We start from the raw sequence: 26,132 nt of genomic DNA, 5'->3' as shown, positions 1-26,132 counted from the left end.
AGTGCTTACAGAGGGTGACTTACTAATATTTATTAAGGAAGTTTTTACCTGTTAAAAATGGTTATTTTAACAAACCGCACTGCAGGTTTCACAGAGCTGCAGTCAGGATGCAATTGTAGGCCTGAAGCCATGTATTCCTTTGCCACAATAGTGGATGGCACAATGAGTGCTGCATTCCACAGGTGACATAAAACTTCTGCTGTCACAGGCGTATTTCTGCACCATTTACTGTTGCCTCACAGAAATGTTAAGATTGCCAATTACGAGTTAGCCAGTTTTGTCAAACTTGCACTTGCACTGGGACCTGTTTAACGTTGTACACGTGCCACAGACAGGAAACAGAAGCATCTGTCCAGAAACAATGAGAGTGATCGTTTTTAAAAAAAATATATTTTTATTGAGAGTTCATAAAAATAGAAATTATCTTACAAGACACAATTTGAGATAGAATTAATACAGTACAGGACTCATAAATACTAAGACATTCAGAGTTCATCATTTCAAAAAATTACTTATCAAGTGCAATGTGAATAAATATAAACAATCTGGCAGACTAAAACATAAAAGAAGAGTTTACAGTAGAATATAGAAAGACAACAAATTAGATTTCGAATACACTCCAAAACTTTTCATATTTCTTAAGGGCCCGTGATCTCAGTGCATATTTTCTTTCCCTGCCCTGGATTCGTAATAATTTTGCCTTCCATGCCTGGAGAGTTGGCACAGAATCTTTTTTCCAGGACTGCAAAATAAGGGATTTAGCTTTTAAAGAAGCAATAAAAAGGGGCTCGTCGTGTATAGTATAACTCGAGAAGCAGCCTAGAATAGGTATTAAATCATCGAATATTATAGTAGCTTTGAGCTCAATGGAGAGATATTTTTCAAATTCCTTCCAGAATGGCTGAATTTTTGAGCACTCCCAGACAATATGTTTCCAGGTACCGTTTTTCTTCGCATCGAAAACATTTGTCGGCAACTTGGGGAAAGATATTGTGGAGGAAGGAGGGGGTTCTGTAGATTAGCCATTTATTTTAGAATTACATACGTTTAAAATTGGTGCCACAGAAAATGGTTTTATTAAATGTATTTATCTTGTCCCTTAACCTCATGCGCGCTAGCGGAATTCCGCTCGCACGCTGAGATTTTTTAAATCGCATGTTACGTGACGAGCTGGGCTCGTCATCAGCGTGCGAGGAGGCTAGGCCATGACGAGCCCAGCTCGTCATCAGCATGGAAGGGGTTAACTGCTGGTCAATTTCAATGTCTTCCCTTCTTTTCCACCTCTCAATGATCTTGGTAGAATATTCCTCACCTTTATTTTCTTTTAATATTTTAATCCAGATACTGATCTTCTTTTGTATTTGCTTATTGAGAGATGAAGAGATATTCTCTTTGTTTAATAAATTTCCTAGATCAAGCTCTCTGAGTTTTGGAATAAGCAAAAGGAATGACCAGTTCAAAGTTGTGTGGGAGTGACATATCTGTCTAGAGATTTCATCCCAAGACTTCCACCTGTTAGCCATGAGGAAGTCTTCAATTTTCTCAAAACCATTCTCCTTTCAGATATTTAATATATTATTGTCCATACTGCCCTCCTCTCCTATACTAAGGTTAATTAAGTCTGTTGTGTTACTTATTTTAGAATATTATAAAAATTCAGAAACTGAGTTTTCTGTTTAAAAATCCACTGTAGGGACTTATAACGAACTTTCTTTGGATCTTTCGTAATTCTAACCGGATCAGTGATTTTGAATTCTGACAACATCTTCTTCATTAAAAAATTGTCTACCTTGTGTGATTCTGAAAAAAAACCTAAAACTATGATTTGCAAAAGACGCAAAATAATATTCTCGAATATTTGGGAGGGATAATCCTCCTTGCGCAACTGGGAGATATAAAGTGCTGAGTGCAAGCCTAGGAGATTTTTTTGCCCAAAGAAAACTTTGGGCAAAAACTACTTTTTAGAAAAAGGAAACCTGGATTGCGCAGGGAGCGTCGCTAAAAAGGAAATTGAAAAGAGGTAGTATTGACATACGTACTAGCGATGCTCGTCCCATTAGAGACAGGGGTAATAAATTCCAACGATCTAAAAGAAACCCAACTTTTTTTAGCAGAGGAATAAAATTCAGCGAGTGCAGGTCTTCCAGGTTATCTGATAGGAATATTCCCAGATATCTTTTTGGGCGTGTGTTGTATATCCGCCTAAATTCCTGTACTAAGGTGTCTACAGTGCAGTTTGCTAAAATAATTTCCGTTTTGTTAACATTGATCTTGTAGCCCCCTAATTTTTGAAAGTCGGAGAAAATGTTTAAAATTTTCAAGTGGCTTGAGGGTTTGGAATATAGAAAAAGAGCAATATCATCTGCTTATAATTTTATATTTGTCATTTCAACTACTCGGACAGTGTTGGTTCTTATAATCCTAATTGAGATCGCCAACGGTTCAATAAATAACGCGAATAAAATTGGCGACAAGGGGCAACCTTGTCGTGTGCCCCTGGTGACCTGGCATGTCGCAAAATTGGTGCTATTATTGATAATCTGTGCCCTTGAGTTCCTATAAAGTTGTTTTAAAAGAGAGATAAAAACAATCGGGAAATACAAACTGTGCAAAATAGCAAAAAGGCAATCCCATGACACTAGATCGAAGGCTTTCTCCGCGTCTAAGAGCCAGATTTGAGCCTTCACCATATTAATCTTAATGAGGGTGATCATGCCAAAAAGGCTACTTTATTACAACTACATTTTCTTAGGAGAACTGATATTAGAAAGACAAATTTACAAAAGTTGCCAAATCTATATCATATTTTTCCTAATGCAATTCTGTGAAAATTGTTAAGGTTTTTATGCAGCAATAATCAAAGTATTAGTTTGTAGAGATCTAAGAGCAGCCTATAATTAAAGAAAGACTACCAATGTGTGATAAGATTAACAGGAAATCCCAAAAGGGACATCAATCATATTAATGCCATAGAAACACCATTAGAGTTAAGTTATTAGAGATGCATCTACTCTCATGTACAATTCGGCCTTAACAAGTGTTCAGGTTTAGGCTGCATTTTGGATAAACTATGAATGCAATACTGACACTCAGGCAGTGGAGTTATATATTTAGTAGAATATGTTAGCATTATTTTAATAATACAAATATTGTACTGAAAAAAACCTCAATTTCAGCAGTTTCTTTCTCCATTATGCTATGATCATTTGCCAGGCAACTAACATTAGAAAGCATGGCAGCTAAGAAGAAGGTATGGTATCAACCCCAAGTTTGTGATTGAGTGGCTCACTATAATATTGCATGTTTGATAAATGTATTTAATTGATGTAGTTTAATTTAGAGTTTTTCTTAAATGACAAAACTTACAACTGGTACTCCCCAGATGCTCAGACTGGATCAGTAACAGAATATGGGAAACACAAATATCGTGTGGACAGAATATCATGTCAAAAATATCAGGATAACAAAATCAAGTAAATACGTGCAAATAGGTAAGTATACATTTACTATTCTTAACTCCAGATTAATGTACTTTGAAGATGTATGTAGCACCAAGGTACATATATGTCAAGTTATACATAGTAAAACTTTACTTACCCATAGAAAATGACCTAAACGATAATCTTGTCCTCGATTTTTGTGGCACAATATTCTGTTCCACGATAGTTGTGTTTCCTATATTTTGCCTAGATACCACTCAGGCTATGCAGACTCTCACACTATAACCATGAAAGACAAAATTGGATGCCACTCTCAACATGCTACAGTTCATCAACGAGGTACATAGTAAAAAAATGTCACACTATTTTGCATGTCACTTACAACTATCCAAAAATGCCTGCTGAAAGTGGCAATTTGCCCTGACATGATCATACCATTTCTCAGAACCTTCAACATCAAACCCAACTCTTCCAACAAACAACCTATAACAACCACACATTCTCTGGCCTGTAATTGATCCACTATGGCATAATAGTGTGAGGTATGCACTATACAAATGCTAGATAATATAATGTACTAAAAAACAGCAATTTTACTCCCAAAACTCATTAGAAGAGCAAAATGTTATTAAAAAATTCTTGAAATGTAACAGAGACCTTTCCTAAAGAAAGAACGTCATAAGAGCTTTCAAGTTTGTTCATCTTTTGAAATATGTCTTCCTTTTTCTATTTCAGAGGTCACCATACCGGAGTGTAACTGTACAACTGGTGTCTGCTCAGCATTTTCAAAGGCAATAAACTACCTGTATCCATTCAATATTGAATACCACATCCTTGCCTCGGCAATGCTCTATGTCTTATGGAAAAATATTGGAAGCAAGATGAAATCTCATCACGGGAAGCAAAAATGTGATTTCCATGGCATTGCGCCTGGTAGTGCTTCAGGACTGGTTGTGCTTGTTGTCACCATTGCAGCTACTGTGGCCTACTTTATGCTGATTGGTCGCTCAAAGTTCCAAAGTGAATTAGCCCTTTCCATCTACTATTTGTATTGCACACTGTTACTAGTCGTAATGACCCTAACAGGAGTCGTGGGCCTTGCTACGTGTAAGAAAGACAACAGAAAACTGATTGATGCGAAAAGTCCTGCAATAAAACTTGATGCAGAGCTTTTAGTTGGGTCTTCCTGTGGGACCTGGATCATGTCCTGGGGCTCCATTTTGGCCATCATCTATAGTGATTCCCATCCTGTGTACACGTGGTATAATTTACCATACTCCATAATTCTTATTATCCAAAAGTATGTACAGAACGTGTTTATTATTGAATATATTCACCGCAAACATGAAGAGCAAAGAGACAACAGCACACTTACTCTGAGTAGTGTTGCCACCATTCCTTACGAGAGCTCTCTGTTTCCAGATCCACCATTCGAGCTGCTTTACAGTGAGAGCTTCACAGCGGAGAAGGACCCCTTCCCCGACATGGACCTTTACAAGCCTCCCTTGGAAGAAATTAGCACTGTGTTTCACAATGAGAAGGACCCTAATGAGAATCAAGTCATTAAGGAGAAAAGTGTCCATAATGAGAAGAATTATTTGACCAGTCCTCCACCCTGCCATCCTACCAGAGAAGGTGCAAAGCCGGAAGGGCTCAGCAAGAGAAGAAGAATTCTGAGGAACATTACCGTATTTTTGTTCCTGTGTAATATTTCGGTAAGATGCGTATATACCTTTACAGTTGTTTTGGCCAAATAGCATTTCTTTGAAAATTTACATGCGATACATAGACCTAGAATCACTGAATGAGAGACCAGGGCCAGGAAGGAGAGAGTCAAAGGTAACATTTTCCTTTCAGTGTACAAGGACATGGAGATTCTGTCTAGTGTCATCAGAAATGCACGTCTACAATTATGGTGAAATATACCTAATGAATTGCCCAAGTTTTAACCCCTTCTGTGCTGATTACGAGCCCAGGCTCGTCATACAGCACGGTGCTCGTGTGCTGGTGACGAGCCTGGGCTCGTCATGAGCCATGGAACGCTCACACGTGGGGATAATTCCCCCGCTGTGCTGAGCGTTTCATTGCGCGGGCGGGCTCATGACAAGCCTAGGCTCGTCACCAGCACGCGAGCACCATGCTGCATGACGAGCCTGGGCTCGTCATCAGCACCGCAGCGCCGTGCGCGCCCCCATTCCCCCCCACGCCGCGGGGGAATTAGCCCCGCGGCGAAGGGGTTAAGGGAGAAAAATGTTTGATTCATTTGGGCAAGTTATAGCAAGAGCTATTCAAGTCCTATGAGCAAATGATGAGTTAAAGAAACAAGCAAAGTGTAGGAAATTAGGTTGCTGGTTTGTGGGGGAGGGTGTCAAATTCTACTCACGCAACAACCACAGTTCTTGTTTGGGTAAACCAAAAGCAAAGCCCAAATTACCCTGCATTTAATCCTCTGGTAGCTTGGCACAAAAGCAGTCAGGCTTAACTTGGAGGCAATGTGTAAAGTATTTATGCAGCACTTCAAACAGTAATAAAGTGAAAACACCACACCAATTTAGAATGCTAGAGTAAATTTGAATACATTATGTGAGATAATAATGTCACAAATTCAAATAGTACGAACCAGAGATATACAATTTAAAACATTTAAGATTAGCAAATGCATAAAAGCACAAAATGCCAATCGGGCCATCTGGTTGTGCAAGACTTAATTCTCAAATTGCGAATTCGCAATTTGCTAATCGCAATTTGAGAATTATTGCAAGGGTGCAGGGGTGTCTCATGGACACCCTGGTGCACCCCTGAAACTTACATGTGTGTGCATATGGCCCACATACATGCCCTATGGGCATGTATGTGTGCCACATGCCACCTTCAAAATTGCTTAATTGTGAATTTGGAATGGAATTCGCAAATTAACACCGACCTGAAATTGGTGTTAATTTGCGATTTCTTAACCTGAATTCGCAAATTGAAATTGCTTCATACATGGCATTTAAGGAATCGCAAAATTGCGATTCCTTAAATGCTTAAGCAAAATAAGGAATCGCAATTTTTTGCGATTCCTTATTTTGCTAATTTCTCATACATCCCAAAAGATGCAAAATGTCCGTTTGCGATTCGTTAAGGCCGAAATTCTGCGAATTTCGGCCTTAACGAATCGCAAAAGGCTTAATACATCTAGGCCTTAGTAAAAATGACAAGTTCAGGCTAACCACAAGGGAGCTCAGGCTGATACAGGAACCAGGTTAGTCACGCAGAAAAAGATACTTTCTTCAGTCCTGCTCAAAAAATCCAGGGGCTTATTTATGAAGCCCTGCATCACATTTAGGCTTCCGTTGCGTCACTCTTTGTGATGCTGTAGCGTCGTTAATAATGTGCCATGTTGCGCCATATCTACGAAGTGATGTATCTAGGCAGCTGCTTCACTTCGTAATCCCCTGCCCTACATTATATCTGCGTCAGGTATAATGTATACAGGGTGCGCGCTACCCTGTATCAAAGCCTCATAGAAGTGGTGCAGGGAGAGCACTGCAAATGGTCACTGCAGTAGTGCAAAGAGCAGGCCTGGCGTCGGAAATGGTTGCCACTGGAGATTAGCATTAGTGGTCACTGCGGGCTATTGACGATGTAGTATTAAGTGCATAACTTGTATAGCAGGATGTTGCTGAGATTCGCTGTGGCACCAAGAGTGGGGTCCACTAGACCTTCCCCTTGGCAGGTGGCGCAGCCACAAGACCTTGTTGCAGACAGCCAGTTCAAGGTAACAAAGAGCCCATAACTTTGAGATTTCTCCTTTTCTCGAAGAAGAGAAGCTCAAAGGATGCCGCACCAAGGTTCCAGTATCTGAGGGACACCTCTTCAGGGTCAGGAAATCACTCTAGCAGAGGCCAGCAGGGCTCAGGCAGGTCCAGTTGCAGGCCCAAGCAGCTGCTTAGATGGGCAGTTGCAGTCCTGACCCTTGGGTCAGTCAGCTGACCCTTGGAGTCACCTCAGCCTTGGATAAAAGTTGAAGGTCCAGTCTTCCTTTTCAGCAACCAGGGTAGCAAGCTATAGGGCAGCAGAATAGCAGCACAGCAGAGTAACAGTCGCTTTTACATTAGAGCAGCACAGCTGTTCTTCTGTCGCATCCACAGGTCCAGGAAGGTATTGAAGACTTAGGCCTGAGGGTCCAATGTTTATACTGGGCACCAGCTTTGAAGTATGGGAAAGATACTTGAAGTTCTCCCAGAGGTGACTGTCTGACTCCATGCCCTGGTCCCAGCATGTTTGGGGTCACAAAATACTAGTGTCAAATCCTTTGTGAGTGCGCTCAGGCAGAGCCTTTTTGATGTGCAAATGTGGTAGGTGACAGCTCCGCCCCCCCACTCAGGACAGAGATGGCCCATTCTGGCAACACCTATTCCCCCTTTGTCTCAATGTCTTGGAGTAAATACGTAAAGACCAACTGCCAGCTACATCTAGTCATATGACCCAGGATACAGGCACCAAATGGTTAACACAAGAAAATAGCAACTTTCGAAAAGAATTGTGACTTAAAATTCGACTTTACCATTAAAGAGCGTTTAAATTACAATTCGGTTGACACCGAACTCTACATTCCTGTCCGCTTCCAATTGAAAGTTATCATTTATTAAATTTAGTAACAGAACCCAATATTATCCTAAGGGAGAGGTAGGCCTCACATTATTAGGCAAATTTAGGAGTTATTCACCACCAGGACATGTAAAACATAAATGTACATGTCCAACTTTTTAAATTCCCTGCACTTTGTCCTATGGGCTGTTTAGGGCTTACCCTAGGGATGATTTATATGTATTAAAAAGGATGTTATAGGGGGCGTGGCAAAGATGGCGACGGAGTGAGACGAGCGGTGAAGTCCCTCCGGTGCCGATATCAGCTTAGCTTTGTTTTAGCCCCGGAGCAGTGAGCTATCAGCGCCCCTCATGCCTGCTGTGAGCTCATTGCACCATCAGGATTCAAGCAAACCGGGCCGAAGACGGCTGTAATGCCAGAAACCGGTCCCCGGGAGCTTGTTTCCTTCCCAGTGTAAGAATTGGCTTTTGTAGTTTGGTTTGCCCTGTTCCCATCATGCACTGGGACAGGAACAGACTAATTTGCATACAGCCAGGTTCTGAAACTGGGATGGTGCAGTGAGCTAAAAAACGGTGTTGGATCTAGCCCTGATCTCTTGACTGGGTGAGAGTTTTCTGCTTAACTCAGAGACTCTGTCCCTCACCACCCCTTGTTGTAAATATTTTTGTCCACCCTAAGCGTGGAAGGGTATACTCAGATGTGAGTCCCTTGCTCATTGCACCATCAGGATTCAAGCAAACCGGGCCGAAGACGGCTGTAATGCCAGAAACCGGTCCCCGGGAGCTTGTTTCCTTCCCAGTGTAAGAATTGGCTTTTGTAGTTTGGTTTGCCCTGTTCCCATCATGCACTGGGACAGGAACAGACTAATTTGCATACAGCCAGGTTCTGAAACTGGGATGGTGCAGTGAGCTAAAAAACGGTGTTGGATCTAGCCCTGATCTCTTGACTGGGTGAGAGTTTTCTGCTTAACTCAGAGACTCTGTCCCTCACCACCCCTTGTTGTAAATATTTTTGTCCACCCTAAGCGTGGAAGGGTATACTCAGATGTGAGTCCCTTGCTCATTGCACCATCAGGATTCAAGCAAACCGGGCCGAAGACGGCTGTAATGCCAGAAACCGGTCCCCGGGAGCTTGTTTCCTTCCCAGTGTAAGAATTGGCTTTTGTAGTTTGGTTTGCCCTGTTCCCATCATGCACTGGGACAGGAACAGACTAATTTGCATACAGCCAGGTTCTGAAACTGGGATGGTGCAGTGAGCTAAAAAACGGTGTTGGATCTAGCCCTGATCTCTTGACTGGGTGAGAGTTTTCTGCTTAACTCAGAGACTCTGTCCCTCACCACCCCTTGTTGTAAATATTTTTGTCCACCCTAAGCGTGGAAGGGTATACTCAGATGTGAGTCCCTTGCTCATTGCACCATCAGGATTCAAGCAAACCGGGCCGAAGACGGCTGTAATGCCAGAAACCGGTCCCCGGGAGCTTGTTTCCTTCCCAGTGTAAGAATTGGCTTTTGTAGTTTGGTTTGCCCTGTTCCCATCATGCACTGGGACAGGAACAGACTAATTTGCATACAGCCAGGTTCTGAAACTGGGATGGTGCAGTGAGCTAAAAAACGGTGTTGGATCTAGCCCTGATCTCTTGACTGGGTGAGAGTTTTCTGCTTAACTCAGAGACTCTGTCCCTCACCACCCCTTGTTGTAAATATTTTTGTCCACCCTAAGCGTGGAAGGGTATACTCAGATGTGAGTCCCTTGCTCATTGCACCATCAGGATTCAAGCAAACCGGGCCGAAGACGGCTGTAATGCCAGAAACCGGTCCCCGGGAGCTTGTTTCCTTCCCAGTGTAAGAATTGGCTTTTGTAGTTTGGTTTGCCCTGTTCCCATCATGCACTGGGACAGGAACAGACTAATTTGCATACAGCCAGGTTCTGAAACTGGGATGGTGCAGTGAGCTAAAAAACGGTGTTGGATCTAGCCCTGATCTCTTGACTGGGTGAGAGTTTTCTGCTTAACTCAGAGACTCTGTCCCTCACCACCCCTTGTTGTAAATATTTTTGTCCACCCTAAGCGTGGAAGGGTATACTCAGATGTGAGTCCCTTGCTCATTGCACCATCAGGATTCAAGCAAACCGGGCCGAAGACGGCTGTAATGCCAGAAACCGGTCCCCGGGAGCTTGTTTCCTTCCCAGTGTAAGAATTGGCTTTTGTAGTTTGGTTTGCCCTGTTCCCATCATGCACTGGGACAGGAACAGACTAATTTGCATACAGCCAGGTTCTGAAACTGGGATGGTGCAGTGAGCTAAAAAACGGTGTTGGATCTAGCCCTGATCTCTTGACTGGGTGAGAGTTTTCTGCTTAACTCAGAGACTCTGTCCCTCACCACCCCTTGTTGTAAATATTTTTGTCCACCCTAAGCGTGGAAGGGTATACTCAGATGTGAGTCCCTTGCTCACTGCACCATCAGGATTCAAGCAAACCGGGCCGAAGATGGCTGTAATGCCAGAAACCGGTCCCCGGGAGCTTGTTTCCTTCCCAGTGTAAGAATTGGCTTTTGTAGTTTGGTTTGCCCTGTTCCCATCATGCACTGGGACAGGAACAGACTAATTTGCATACAGCCAGGTTCTGAAACTGGGATGGTGCAGTGAGCTAAAAAACGGTGTTGGATCTAGCCCTGATCTCTTGACTGGGTGAGAGTTTTCTGCTTAACTCAGAGACTCTGTCCCTCACCACCCCTTGTTGTAAATATTTTTGTCCACCCTAAGCGTGGAAGGGTATACTCAGATGTGAGTCCCTTGCTCATTGCACCATCAGGATTCAAGCAAACCGGGCCGAAGACGGCTGTAATGCCAGAAACCGGTCCCCGGGAGCTTGTTTCCTTCCCAGTGTAAGAATTGGCTTTTGTAGTTTGGTTTGCCCTGTTCCCATCATGCACTGGGACAGGAACAGACTAATTTGCATACAGCCAGGTTCTGAAACTGGGATGGTGCAGTGAGCTAAAAAACGGTGTTGGATCTAGCCCTGATCTCTTGACTGGGTGAGAGTTTTCTGCTTAACTCAGAGACTCTGTCCCTCACCACCCCTTGTTGTAAATATTTTTGTCCACCCTAAGCGTGGAAGGGTATACTCAGATGTGAGTCCCTTGCTCATTGCACCATCAGGATTCAAGCAAACCGGGCCGAAGACGGCTGTAATGCCAGAAACCGGTCCCCGGGAGCTTGTTTCCTTCCCAGTGTAAGAATTGGCTTTTGTAGTTTGGTTTGCCCTGTTCCCATCATGCACTGGGACAGGAACAGACTAATTTGCATACAGCCAGGTTCTGAAACTGGGATGGTGCAGTGAGCTAAAAAACGGTGTTGGATCTAGCCCTGATCTCTTGACTGGGTGAGAGTTTTCTGCTTAACTCAGAGACTCTGTCCCTCACCACCCCTTGTTGTAAATATTGCTGTGAGTCCTGGGGCAGAGAGGCGCGGTCCGGTAACGGAGTTTTGACCCTCGGAGGCATGGAGACGGTGGTATCTTGCCGCGTACACTTCGGCAGGGTGAGGCCCTGAGATCCCTGGGCTTGAGTGAGAGGAGGGGCCGGGAGTCCAGCGTTGTGGCACGAAGAGCGGGCGCCGGCACGGGGCCGTGTGCAGAAATGGCCCGGCTCGACCGGCGCTGTGCTCACCTTCTCCCGGCGGTTGCCGCAGGGTGCCCCCCAAACACGTGGAACATTGCCGGACGACCGCATCGGAGCCCGTGGGAGGGTGCCGGATGCCACGGCCTACGGGGACGACCAGTGCCGCTGCCGCGCTGCCCCTCCCCCCCTCCTCGGTCAGTGAGCCAAATTAGCAGTCAGAGCTGCCTTGGTGCAGTGGGCTACCGTGACTTTGGTGGCTCGCTGGGGACGCCAGAGGGTGCTACCGCGCTGCCCTTCCCCCGTCCTCGGCTGGTGGGACGCGCTGCTGCAGTGAGCCGCCATTGGAGTGCCCAGGCCTGTGATCGCCCGACGCGCCTGAGAGACGGCGAGAGACCCTTCCTGACATTGCGGATCTACGGTGAGCCCCCCGGCGCTGAGGAGGTCCCCTGGTGGCCTGTGCCTCGGGGTCGCCCTGCCTGTCGGGGAACCCGGATTGGCGCAATCCTGAGGAGTGAAGGCCGAAGAGGTATCACCGGCGGCTGTTGGATCGTGGGTTCTGGCTGTGAGTGATTGTAGCACAATGTGAACCCGGATCCCTGGAGAGTCTGGTTGCCACTCTTCTTGCAGATCCTGGATGATGAGGACCTACGCGAAATCAAGATGGACAGGGTCCACAGGGTCGGACTGCCTAGACGTGGAGGGGGTCCCCCACCTGACATTTTGGTCTGCGTTCACGACTTCCAACTGAAGGAGCGCATTATTCGAAAGGCACGGGAGATCCCATTGTTGCAGTTTCGAGATCACCACCCCCAATTATTCCAGGACTTGGCGGCATCGACACTCTAGAAGAGGCGTGAGTTTCGCCCTGTGATTACCTTTTTGCCTGAACACAATGTGTCCTACTCCTGGGGCCACCCCTTCTGCCTCATTTTCAGGTGGCAGAATAGATTGGTAAAGGTCCGATCTCTTCAGGCGGCGAGGGACCGCCTGGCCCTTGATGACACCGCCCCCTCCCCGGATGGCGGAAGCTCCCCGTCGCGGCGAAGACGGCGGTCCCCGTCCTGGCAGAGAGTGGGTCGAGAAACGGATCGGAGAAGACCTGATCGCACGACCAGCCTACAGGAGAGGGGGGCAGCGGTTGCCTCTGTAGCCTCCGCGACGGTGGCGCCATCACAGCATGGCTCCGGGGCGGCCTGAGCCCTGAGAAGACGGTTGCTTGGTGCAGGAGGGACACGTATCTTCAGGTACCGTGGGTAATTTTGTACTTTTTGGGAAGACACCCCAGTCCGGACCTTTGGGGGCACACCCTGTGGTGCCCCGCCCTCACCCCCTGGGGGAATCTACAGACGTCCATGTACTGGGAATGTTAAGAACACTGTTTTTTCTTGTTTTTCTTTTCCTTCTTGCTGCTTCCTACAGTTCTGCTGGTTGGGGCGCGGAACTCGAAGTCGTTTGGGGGGTGGTATCAAAGGGATTCATTGGGGGTAATGGGAGGGGGGGAGCGGGAGGGGTAGTGGTGGTGACAGGATTGTTTGGCTGGCTGCACTTTTTGATTCATGGAATGTAAGTGGTGTGTCTTCGGAAGGTATACGTTGGGCTCTTGGGGCTCTAGGGATTTCCTCTTTGACTGTGTGGTTTTGGGGTGGCTATATGGGAGGACCTCAGTTGTGCCGGAGAGAGGGGAAGAGGGATGGAGTTTGGGGCTGCATGGCAGGGGGGTCCGGGTGCAATGGAGGAGTGTGGAGAGGCGGGCTGACCGGTGTCCTCCTGCCCTTGGGCATTTCTGATTGTCTCTATTGTACTGCACCAACTTTGGTCATCAATGATGGATGTGGGGGGGAGGGGCAAGGTGGTGTGGAAGTAGCGGGAGTGGGGTTGTTGCCTAATGATGCCTCTTAGTATTGGGACGTGGAATGTGAAGGGCCTGAATTCCCTGCAAAAACGTCAGAAGGTGTGGAAGTATGTGAATGATCACCAGCGTGATGTCGTGGGCCTCCAGGAGACTCACTTGGCACGCAAGGATGAGCTCCGCCTCCGGCACAGACTATTCCCCCTCATTTATAGATCGTCTGCTTCCACGAAACATAGGGGGGTGGCTCTTCTCTTTCGTGCGACCCTTCACTTTCAGCCTATGGGTGTGCGCAGCGATAAGGAGGGCCGCTGGCTGATGGTGAAGGGTCTGGTTCATGGTAGACTGTGCACCTTCGTGGTGGTGTATGCCCCCAATGCGGGACAGAATAGCTTTCTTCAGGACCTGCTGCCGAAGGTAGGAGACTTTGTTGAAGGACACCTGTTTCTATTGGGGGACTTTAACTTAGTGTGGAGTAGAGAGATGGATAGCTCTGGTACTCAAAGAGCTGATGCAGGTTTGTTCTCTGCTGAGACACAGCGGCTTCTTGGTAAATTGGGCTTAGTCGATGGGTGGCGTTCCATGCACCCCCTGTCCCGAGATTACACCTTTTTTTCCCATGTCCACCACTCCTACTCTCGCCTGGACCACATTTTCCTGAGTCAAGCCCTCAGAGGAGATGTCCGCGACTCTAGTATATTCCCGCTATCTGTTTCTGACCATAGCGTACTCGTGATCGGCCTGTGCTGGTCACCGATAGGTGACGGACAACGCAAGTGGTACTTCCGGCTGCACTAGTCAGGGACGACGCTTCAAGCAAGGAATTACGGAAGGCTATTAGGGAATTTTTTGCTCTCAACCCTGTGTTCGACACGTCGATATCCACCACCTGGGATGCCTTAAAGGCGTCAGTAATGGGCACTTGCTTGGCTCTCAATGCTAACCTCAACAAGATGCGGCGAAAGGAACGAGAGGAGCTGGAGATAGAGCTTGCAGCCCTTGAGCAAGCGCACAAACTAAATCCTTCTAGATTGACTCTTAGCCCCTTGACGGCGGTTAGGGGGAAACTGAGGGCCCATTACAACAATAGAGCAGAGTTCACCTTGTTGAGGCTACGGCACCTCTCGTACTCCCAGGGGAATAAGGTGGGGAGACACCTGGCCCGTCAGCTGCGGGACAAGAGGGTAAGGGATTACATAGGAGGTATTCAGGATTCGATGGGGGATCTGCAGCACCATGACGAGATTAAGGCCGATCTCTTTGGTCGCTTCTATGCTGCACTCTATGAGGGGGACACACTCAATTCTGAGGACCAGCGGGAGTATCTACGGGATCTACCCATTCCGCAGGTTTCTAAGGAATTGAATGATCTGCTCGCTGCCCCGTTCACTGGCAGCAAAGTGCTTGATGCCATTAAAAGGCTGAAGCTTCATAAAGCTCCGGGGCCAGATGGCTATACCGCCCTTTTTTACAATACGTATGCGACCGAAGTGTGCGACTTTCTGGGCTTCCTTTTTAATGACATGGCTGAATCCGGCGCAACGTCGGGATCGCTGACTGAGGCTGTAATTTCAATTATACCTAAATCAGGGAAGGACCCCACTCAATGCTCTTCATATCGCCCGATAGCCCTCCTCAACATCGACGCCAAGCTGTACTCCTCGATCATTGCAAGCAGGCTCCAAGATCTGATGCCGGCACTCATACATCCAGACCAATCTGGATTCATTAAGGGCCATCAGACCCATGATAATACGAGGCGGGTTGTCCACTTGATAGAGAAGGCTAACAGATTCCAGATACCAGCGGTGCTAGTAGGCCTCGATGCTGAAAAGGCTTTTGACCGCGTGAACTGGGGCTTCCTGTTCCACAATTTAGCTGCCTTCGGCTTCTGGGATAAGTTCCTCTCGAGGGAGAAAGCAAACTACAGCAACCCTCGCTCTAGAGTAGCGGTAAACGGCCACCTGTCTGCATTTTTCTTGCATTCCCGTGGCACCAGGCAGGGCTGTCCTCTTTCCCCCCTGCTCTTTGCCCTGAGCATTGAACCATTGGCGTTAGCAGTGTGGGAACACGAGGGAATACGGGGTCTTCCCTTTACAGAAGAGCAACACAAAATTTCCCTCTTTGCGGATGATGTTCTACTCTCTATTATGGACCCGGCACATTCTCTACCACACGTCCAGAAGGTTTTATAGCACTTTGAGGAGGTGGCTGGCTTCAAGGTCAATTACGACAAATCCTATGTTCTAAATTTCACGCTTTCACCTGCGGAGGTGGATCGAGGGCGGCCTCTCACTCCGTTAGCCTGGGCCCCCAGCTCCATCTTATACCTGGGGGTCCGTTTGACACCCACGATTGGGAAGCTGTATTCCGCAAACTTCCCACCGTTGCTGGCGGGGACCCGGGCGGACATGGATCGCTGGAAGCCAAAATATATATTGTGGCTGGGCAGAATTCACGCAATTAATATGGTCCTCCTCCCCAAATACTTGTACCTCTTTCAGGCGCTCCCTTTTCCTCTGGACGTAAACTTCTTTCGCCGCCTTAAAACCCAGATGCTCCGTTTCGTCTGGCAGGGGGGACGAGCGCGGTTCTCCTTTGCAACTTTGCGACGGCCACGGGGGGAGGGAGGTGTGGGCCTTCCCGATATGCATTTGTATTACAAAGCTGCACAATTACGAGTAATGGTGGATTGGTCCCAACAATCCTCGGAGAAACATTGGCTACATATGGACAGGAGTGTCGCGGGGAGATCAATCTGGGACCTGGCTTGGAAACCCAAGAAAGACAGACCCAAGAACGCCTACATTAGTACCCCCACCAGTACCACCCTGAAGGTCTGAGATACGTTGGCTACTGACGACCGTTGAACTACGTTCCCTTCCCCATTCACACCTATACATTTTAACCCGGCCTTTCCACCGGCACTGCGGGAAGGCCCTTTCAAGGTATGGAGGGAGGGGGGCTGTAGGGCTTTTACCCACCTATTTCACGGCTATACTCCGCTTTCCTTTGATAACTGTACGAGGGACTACGGAATCCCACCATCAGAGCGATTCCACCACGTCCAGCTGCTCCTTTGGGCCATGTCACCTGGGGTCCTCGATGCGGCTACGAGACCTCCCTCGCCCTTTGAGACCTTCATCCTTCGGACCTCTGCCATGAAGGGTGTCATTTCCTTTCTTTACAACCTACTGCTCACCTCCGCAGTGTAGCCTCGTCCTCGCTATATGGGACAATGGGAGGAGCTCCTGGGGCGGGACATTTCAGACAGGGAATGGTCGGCCCTGTGGTGAGATATTGCTACGCACAATCATTCGTTGGACTTGAGGGAGGCCCACCTTAAGACGATCATGGATTGGTACTTGTATCCGGCCAAGCTCCACCGCATATTCCCGGCCTCTTCTGATAGATGCTGGAGGGGCTGTGGTCTGATTGGGGATTTCCGCCACATTTGGTGGGACTGCCCGATCATCCGCCCATACTGGGAAGAGATTCTTTCCCATATTAAAGAGATCCTTGGTTACCCGGTAGCGGACTCTGGGTCTCTGAGATCCCATTCTTGAACATCAGACGAGGGCGGACAAACAAATCCTGTGGCTCTGTCTCGGGGCTGCCAAACTTACTCTAGCAGCAGCCTGGAAAAAATCGGAGGCCCCGGCGATCTCCCTGTGGCATGCAAAGCTATGGAAACTGCTGAGCATGGAATGAGTAGTGGACATCTTCCTGGGCAACTTCAAAAACTTTCAGTACCGCTGGGGCCCCTTGGTCCGCTTTCTTTCAAAAGGTTTACCATCTGCAGTTTGCCCATCCTCAGTACGAGCGCTCCACCTATTTCAGGTCTAACAGAGGAGCTACAATGAATGACTGATGTGTGTTGTCGTCATCACTACTAAGGGGGGATGGGAGGGGTGGGGGGGGTAATGTACTTTGTTAATTACCTTTTTGAGGCACCCTCACAGACAAACGAGGCCTTTCAGATCCGGACACGATAAACTATGTGTGTACATGAGGCTACTCCACCTTTGCTGCACTTTCCATCTGGGTAGGTTTCTGATACTGTGCCTACGCCTGGACTGCTCCATTGCCCTATGGCACTGCCCTTCTGCGCTGTCCGGTGGCAGCTTGCAATTACTTGATACCATTGCTATTTGCCTCCACTTATGCCCTCTGCGTGGGAAGATGTGCGGGATTGTTGCTGTTTTCTTTCTCTGTTCTTTCTAATAAACAAAAAAAAAAGGATGTTGTAGGCCTGCCAAAAGGTTTATTTTGCCAGACCAAATTCAGGGGCAGTTCCTTTATTAGGGAGTAGGGGCATTGACCCGCCACATCTGTGGCTCCCCCTTCCCCTGCAGTAAACAAATATATAATAATAAAGTGTTTTATTCTGGCCTTGGCAGTCAGTTTTTTTGCAGCCACAAGCCAGTCACTTACAGTTCCTGAGTTGGGCAGGGTGTGATGGCCTGTGGGTGTGGTTCCAAAATGATTGACAGTAGCAGACACTCCTCTGCCATATTTAGGCTCAGCTGGCACCACACTCTTGAAAGTGCGCATGTTTGGTTGGTCGACTGCTTTTCTGTGGACAGCCCGACAAGGCACTGGAAACCTCTCTCCACCTGCGCTATTAGTGAGTCCAGGGAATCACAGACCCCGCTACCAAGAATGAGCACTCAGCTGGACTACCCGAGCCAATCCAGGCACTGCCCTCATGCTGTGTTTGTAACATAACAGCAAGGGAGCAGCATCTGGATTGGCTAAAGAGACATGGGTAGGCTTGACATGAGCAGATCAGAAGTGGAGTCTTCTTCCAGTCGGTCAGTCAGATTATTTAAAGTGAATTTAAGGGAAAGCTTTGGTTCAATTTTTGAAGGCAACAGGAAGGCTCTGGACAGTTCATTTATTAGAAGTGGGGCTACTGGGCGTATTTTTTGCCTGCAGCTGCTGCCTATTTGCTATGTTTGTGAAAGGCTTGCCTCCCTCTCCCTAAGTCCCTCCTCCTCACCTCCTCACCTCCTTATCCCCTGCGCAGCTCAGGGGGGACCAGAAATGACTTACGGTGCAACCGCCAGGAAGCCCTTGGACACATCCTGTCGCCTTGGCTACAGTGAGAGCTCTCTGTCTCCTGGCGATGGGTTTCTTGTGCTGGTCACGGCTGCAGAACCCAGTGGAAGGTAAGATGGGCATGTCGGGTATGGTGAGCAACAGCTCAGATTGTGACAAAGCCAAAGGCATATGCCTCCTCCACCGTAACATGAGCACACAATGCCGGTGTGTTTACCCCTGGGTCTTCCCCCTGTGGCGCAAATAGTTCACCCACAGAATCCTACTTTCATTGCTTTTCATTCTGATGCCTGTATTTTTAATTTGTCCGTTCTAAATGCAGTAATACAAGTACCGTCAGAATGCGTAAATCACAAAAAGGTAGGGTGCCATTGGGAACAGAGGAGGTAAAAAAACTGTAGCCAGAATCAATCAACTACAACTGTATGCAGTGTGGGAACGTTTAAAACGGGGAGGCCATTCTTAATGTAGGAGGATGCCTCATACACATAATAGTGTCATGCTTCATCATCTGCATCCTCTTCCCACCCCGGTAAGATGGTACTACCAAGGCGGACTCAACCTCTGCAAAGACTCTGTGGTAGGAGGGAGTTCTTACATAAAATTACTTTACAAGAGCGGGATCCAGACAATCTAAAAATACCTTAGGGTTCCTCTGTTGTCACCTTTATTTGTGAGGACTCTATGTATATTAAAAACAATTCTTTTGACGGGTATCATAGATTACGAGGGCTCAAGCCCATTTTCTATTTTGCCAACACGTTTCTGCCCTCAATGATTAGCCTAATAGGTCTGGGGTATTGGTCAAGGCTTGTGGATCCCTATGATGTTAGCCTATGTGTCAAGTAGACCCTAGGTGGTGATGTGAGTGCAATCCACACTAAGTATACCCAGGTGAGACCTACCTGGGCTTCTAAATACCCGGATTCCGTAGATAACCTATTTTAGGGGGGAATCAAAAACAATACAGTCTGTGCAAACATGTGATGCAAACAGGTATACAATGAAGGAGCCTCTCATGCATTAGACTACAACACAAAAACCAAGAGTGAGTCACGACTCACAAGGTTCCTACATCCATGCGTGAGTAGCTTGGCCTGAATTCTGATTCGTAGTTCATTTGAGCCGATCACAAATCCCAGAATGCAAAGAAGAAGCTACTCATGAACGGTTCTGCCCTGGGATATTTTAAAACTCAGGCTGGGCCCATCAGTCATTGGGATAGCATGACGTTTAAAGTGTTGCCTCCTCTTATTATATTCCGTAAGCTATTACCCATCTCATATTCAGCTTCTGTATCTCCCATGTGTCTTGCTTTAAGAACGTGTGTTCATTTACCATGGAAGCGTTTAGTTGTCCAGCTCTCTTTTTTCTGCTACAGGACACCAGATTGCTCCCGGCATGCAGCAGTCAGTGAGTGGCATGAATTATCTCCAGTGCTTTGTTAATGTTTTACGTTTAATCTGCAAAGGCACTTAGGTTGAGCGGCCCCGTGCCAAGTGTGACACATTCCCACAGCCTTGGCCTTTTAACCAACTGCCCTTGCATGGTAGAGTCCATTTCAACTCCTACTTCTAATGCAAAGTGTGAAACTACAATTTCGAGAATGCAATTTATTGGTAGTTTTTGAGTGATCATCTCTGGGATGCTCACTGTAGTCCATTCTCATCACAAACACCTTCTAGCTTTTACAATACTGATGAGAATCCATATATTCTGTTCTTAGTATAAGTCTGATTAGTGTGTAACCAGTGCTTAGATACACAGCAATTGGCCAGTCGCACTATTCAACAGTTATAATGATAATGGGTGTACTGTTACCAAGTGACGTAACTGGAGCGACCGTAATTAAGATGTTCCCCTTTGGTCCCATGGGTGTTACGGGTGTGTGCCCCTGTGTGTGTAGCTGTAGTAGTCTGTACTGCACAACGTGGTGCTGATTTATTAAATATTCCCTTGCCGGGAGTGCCTGGCAGATGAGAACCAGGTCGGGCCAGTGTTAACAGCAAACCTGTCTCCATGTCCTTTATTAAAATCAGGGCCTTGGGCTTACCTGCCTCCGAAAATCACCAGGGTAGTTGCTGTAACACTTAAATGCTGTAACACTGCAAACGCAACATTGGCGACGAGTGTGTCTTTTTTTCTGCGGCCCCCGGCACTGTGCGGTGGCTGCGTACAGTCTGTGAAGTACACGGTGCTCATGCCAAGTGACAGGGGTGGCCCGGAGCAACTCAGCATGTGTACAGCGGTTAGCAGAGGCTTCCCATCTGATGTCAGCTATAGGCAAAGCCTCTGTGCAGTTGGCAGGTTCCTCTCTCTTGACGAGGGGTAAGAACAAGACGGTGTATCCTCGTGGGGCTACGCAAGTGAGGAAGTGCCCCCTGCTGACTGTGAACAACAGGTGAGTGATCAACAGAGAAAGAACCCATTCTGTGTAGCAGTGCTAGTTTCTGAGGTAGTGCACACTGAGACTGAAGGAGAGTCCTTGCATGGTCATCCTCCCCCTTGAGCAGTGTGGGCTGGTGGCAGATGATTTCTGTGGGTAGGCTAACCCCTTTGACTGTACTCAGGCAGGCAGAGAGCTGGTGATTGTGCTACAGTAACATTAATACAAGAGAGGGGATCAATCACGTTAAAGACATTGTAGTGTGAGCCCCACCTCCACTAACACCATGGCGAACATACCAGTGGTGGAGCTGTTCACCGTAGCAGGTGGTCTGTCGGCACAAGCCCCTAAGTGGAAAGAATTGGTACAGATAGTGCTGCTGTTCTTTGATTCAACTAAAGTAGACAATGCACAAAAGGGGGGGCTGATCCTTTACCTTGTGGGAAGAGACATTTACAAAATCTCGAAGTCCATTAATGAAGCAGCTCCCAAGACACACCTCACCCTCAGAGCAGCTCTCAAGATGCATTTTGAACCAATAGCAAACCAGGACTATGAGAGGTTTGTGTTTCATAAAGCAAGACAGCAGGCAGAGGAATCAATTGACGTCTTTAATGCATGCCTTAAGGAACTTGCCAGCCTGTGTGGCTTCAGTGATAAAAAGGAAATAGGAGGGCAGATCATTCAGGGATGTGCATCCGCAAAACTCCTGGAGCGAAAACTAGAAGTCTGGAAAGTCTCTAGTGGACATCCTGACACTGGGTCGGATGAAAGAACTCCCCAGAGTCCGGGTGGCTCGCATGGAAGTGACACTACAGACCCCAGTGATGACCAAACCAGTCAGCAGTATCAATCAACACATCAATACCAAACAAGGAAGGAGAGCTGGCACCAAACCACGGTCCTGTGGGTATTGTGGTGGAAATAGTCCTTCATGAGGGTCTGTCCATCAGGAAAGGAGCAGGGGCAGCGCACCATCATCAACGCCAGCCCAGAAGTAAAGGAAGGCGAGATAAGTTGACCTAACGGCTAGGGCGGTCGACCTCACTTCTGGGGAACCGGATTCGAGTCTCGGCAAGAACGCGCAACATTCTGAGTTTCTGGGCAAATCATTTAATCTTCGTGTGCCTAACAAAAAAAAATGAATGTGTCCTCATGAAACCAACTGGTGCTCATGTAAAGCAACCCGATACTCGGTACCGTCGGGTCAAACTCGCGCTATATAAAACTCTGTAAAAAAAAAAAGGAGCTAGGCAGTGACATGATGATGACAAAACTGAAGAACACACCATTCACTCCGTTCGTACCATCAGCACTGCCACCCAAACCACAAGGCACCTGCCACAATGCAAGATATGAGAGGGAGATCACATTACCACTGCAGTGGTAGATACCGGGGAAAGCATCAATATCATGTGTGCTGAAGCTTACCACACCATGAGATCGGCCCCACAATTGCACCAGCGACAATAAAGGTGGTCGCTAATGGCCAAGATAAAACCCTGGTGATGAAAGACAAGTTCAAGACTACAATATCATATGTGTTCCACTCGGTGGAGTCCTACATATATGTTGCAGAGGAAGGCCATGGAATGCTCCTAGGATGTCGGGCAGCTGAATATCTTGGCATTGTGACCTTTGCTTTTGGCATACATCAGAAAGTTATAGCTCGTATCCTAGGTGAATTTCCAGTTTTTGAAGGAATCGTGTCCCTGAAGGACAAGAAGGTCCACTTGCATATTGACTAGTCGGTGAGGCCAATAGCTCTCTGACATCGGTGGGTAGAGAAAGAAGTGCGCTCGCTTGACACCGCAGCCATCATTGAAAAGGTAACGGGATCAACACCCCGGGTGTCACTGATTGTTGTGATACGAAAACCCAAGCAGCCTGTTGAAGTACGGATATGCGTGGACATGTGGATGCCCAATGTCGTGATTAAGAGGGAGAGACACCAGGCACCTACGATAGATGATCTGATTGGTGAACTCAGCGGAGCCAGTTAGTTCTCGAAGCTGGATCTACATTCAGCATATCACCAGCTCATCCTGGATGAGGAATCTCGCTACATCACAACATTTCTACCCATGTTGGGTTGCAGTGCTACAAACGTTTGAGCTTTGGGATCTCCAGTGCCATTGAAGTGTTTCAAAACACTATTCAGGAGCTTCTGGTTGACCTCCCAGTTGTTGTAAATGTCAGTGATGACATTTTAATCTATGCAAAAACCATGCCAGAACGCAATACGAGATTGAGGAAGGTGCTCCACAGTATTCAGGAGCCAGTTCTTACTCTTTATCACAATAAGTGCAAATTCTTGCAGCAAATGTTAAAATTTTTTGGCTATGCATTCGCGTCGGAGGTAGTGACTCCCAACCCTGGTAAAGTCTGAGACATCAAAGAAGCACCGCACCTGCCACTGTCACAGAAGTGCAAAACTTCTTAGTCATAGTCAATTATTGTGGCCGGTTCATCATACACCTCACTACCCTGACACAGCCTTTCCGAGAACTCACAAAGTCGTCGGTCCCATGGTCATGGGGTGCCGAGCAGGAGGCTACTTTTCAAGCTACCATGGACACATTCTCTTCCAATACCAAGTTGGTCTATTTTGGCCCCCGGAAGGACACCACCATAGCTGTGGACACTGGCCCCAAAGGGTTGAGGGCAGTCCTGATTCAATGATATATGGAAGAGGACAAGAGGGTCCCCCTGGTCTTTGCGAGTCGCTCTATAACCAGCACTGAACAGAGATATTCTCAGATCAAAAAAAGAGGCTGTAGCCATTCACTGGGGGTGTCAATATTTTCACCTGTATGTATACGGACACCTGTTCACTGTAACAATCGATCACAAACCACTAATTCCTCTTTTATGGGGTACTGCTACCAAACCAACTCCAGGAATTGAGGAATGGATGCTGTGACTCCAGAAATACACTTGTCATGTGGAGTATTGTCCTGGGTCACAGAACCCGGCAAATTGCCTGTCAAGGCACCCTTGAGTAGCTACTCAGGAAGTGGAAGCGGATGCAGATGAAAGAGAGTAGTATATATGATATGTGACAGATCGATCAAGTCCCAGGCCAATATCTCTGGATGTTCTATGCTAAGTTACCAGCCAGGATAAATGTCTTCAAAAAGCTCTTGAGACCATGAAGAGCAATCAATGGAGCTTGTTCAAAAATAACTGGTCCTTGCTTACATCAGAAGCACGGCGAGTCCAGGAAAGCTTGGATCACATTCTCCAGGAGCTGAGTTCTGATCCAAATGGGTGCCTTCTGCGTGGACATCTTCTCATCATGCCCACTACCCTTGCTGACAGAGTCATCCAACTTGCCCATGCTGGACATCACGGTATAGTCAAGACCAAGAACTGACTGTGCACAAAAGTATTTTTCCCTTTGATGGATGAAACGGTTGCGAAGATGGTCAGAACCTGCTCTTGGTGCCAGGCAGCTGGAGATGCCAGTCATCCTCCACCCGTAGTGACTGAAAAGGGGCGTCAGTGGCTATGTGTGTGTATCAGTCTTGATTTTGGGAGCCTCTCAGATGGGCGCCATACTTTTATGATGATTGATGATTACTCCAAATATCCAGAGGTAGAGAATCTATCATCTCTGAATGCCAGTGAAGTACTGCCCAAGATGGAGAAAGTTATGTCCACACATGTGCTAATCAATGGTCCACCTTTTCAAGGACAAGAGATGGCATCTCATTTCACATCCTTAGGGATCACCCACAAAAGCATTACCCTAATGTGGTTTATAAGAACTTTGAACAAAGTCATCCACATTGCCTTGGTGAGTCAACAGTCTCTAGAAATTGTGATCTACTTTTTTTTGTGAGACTACGCCAGGCTCCCTATTCTACCACAGAGCGGGCTCCAGGGCATCTTTCTATGGGTCGAGTAGTATGGGACACAATCCCTCACAATGTGTGATGGTCTCCGGCTCCCATAAATGATCCAGTGGTCTATTATCGACAAAAGAAGTCCATTGATCGTCGCCTGCAAATGAAAGTCTCCGAACTGCAGGTGGGTGATGAAGTACTAATTAAAGATCGTTGTCCTGGCAGCAAGTTTAGGCTATCGTTTGAACGAATTCCTTGGACCATCATTTTCCGTGCATGACACTTGCATCACTGCTCAGCGTGAACATGAAGCCATCACTCTGAATGTTTCATTGTTCAAAAGGTTTCATCAAACCCTTGGCAGTTCCCAGGAAATTACAATGAACTTCCTGTCAAGTATGACTTGGAGGGTGGGTATGAAGGACAATATCCAGACTGGGTGTCGTTGAAACCTAATATCACTGAACCTGAGGCATTCATTGGGGCTGATGCACATCCAATGAGTTCTGAACAACAAGGCAGCCGATATAACTGCACTCTTTATGGTCTTCAAAGTAATCCTGTTCCGTCCATTTGGCTGAGAGATTATTTGATGTAAAATAGTTCATTGGTGTCAGGTAACGGATTTATGACTTCTCAGTTGGGTGACCTCAACCCAGTGTACTGTCCGGATACCCTGCCAATTTGAGGCCTGTCATGCTTCAGTTGTCAAGAGCAATGTTGCTGCAGTTCTGTTGTGTTCTCCTTCTTGTGTAGGGAAGAATGTAGTATCACTCCAGTGATGTAACTGGAGCGACGTGATTAAGATGTTCCACTCTGGGCACAGGGATGTCACAGGTGTGCGCCCCTGCAATTGTAGCTGTAGTGGTCTGTGCTGCACCATATGATTCTGATTTAATAAATATTCCCTGGCCTGGTGTGGCCAGCAGATGAGACCCAGGGCAGTGTTAATATCAAACCTGTCTCTGCGCCTTTCATTAAATCAGGGCCTTGGGCTTACCTGCCTCCGACAATCGCCTACTGCTACTGTTGGCTGCAAAATTGATACAGGATCTAGGTGCGACGCCTGACAGACTATCTTCCCATAGTGTTTAACACATATACGTGCTTTTTTGTTTACTGTTTTTTTACCATTTAACATTCCTCATTAATGAATGTGTTTTTTCCTCATGAGCTGTCACTTGCACAGAGTATCCCTCCACTGTTGTATTTTAAGCTGGCAACATCAGGACATTTGCACTAGTAAAGACAAAAAAACTAAAAAGAAAAGGCTAACATTTAGTTTGGGCTATTTTGCTGGATGAATAAATGAACAGGATCAACTTAAGTTTAAAGCTG

The 26,132-nt window shown here is 46.9% G+C and overlaps 1 protein-coding gene across 1 annotated transcript in view; it reads left to right on the top strand.

Annotated features, from left to right (window-relative positions):
* The window catches only part of LOC147725422 (proton channel OTOP1-like), a 300,787-nt gene that overhangs the window by 262,039 nt on the left and 12,616 nt on the right, over positions 1-26,132 (top strand). Inside the window, exon 5 of the mRNA XM_086964530.1 lies at positions 4,176-5,155. Coding sequence (XP_086820656.1) covers positions 4,176-5,155 — 980 coding nt within the window. The remainder of the gene's footprint in view (positions 1-4,175; positions 5,156-26,132) is intronic.

Source organism: Lissotriton vulgaris, chromosome 3_2 (assembly GCF_964263255.1).
Source record: "Lissotriton vulgaris chromosome 3_2, aLisVul1.2, whole genome shotgun sequence".
Taxonomy (NCBI): Eukaryota; Metazoa; Chordata; class Amphibia; order Caudata; family Salamandridae; genus Lissotriton; species Lissotriton vulgaris.
This window is presented reverse-complemented; position numbering and strand designations above follow the sequence as displayed.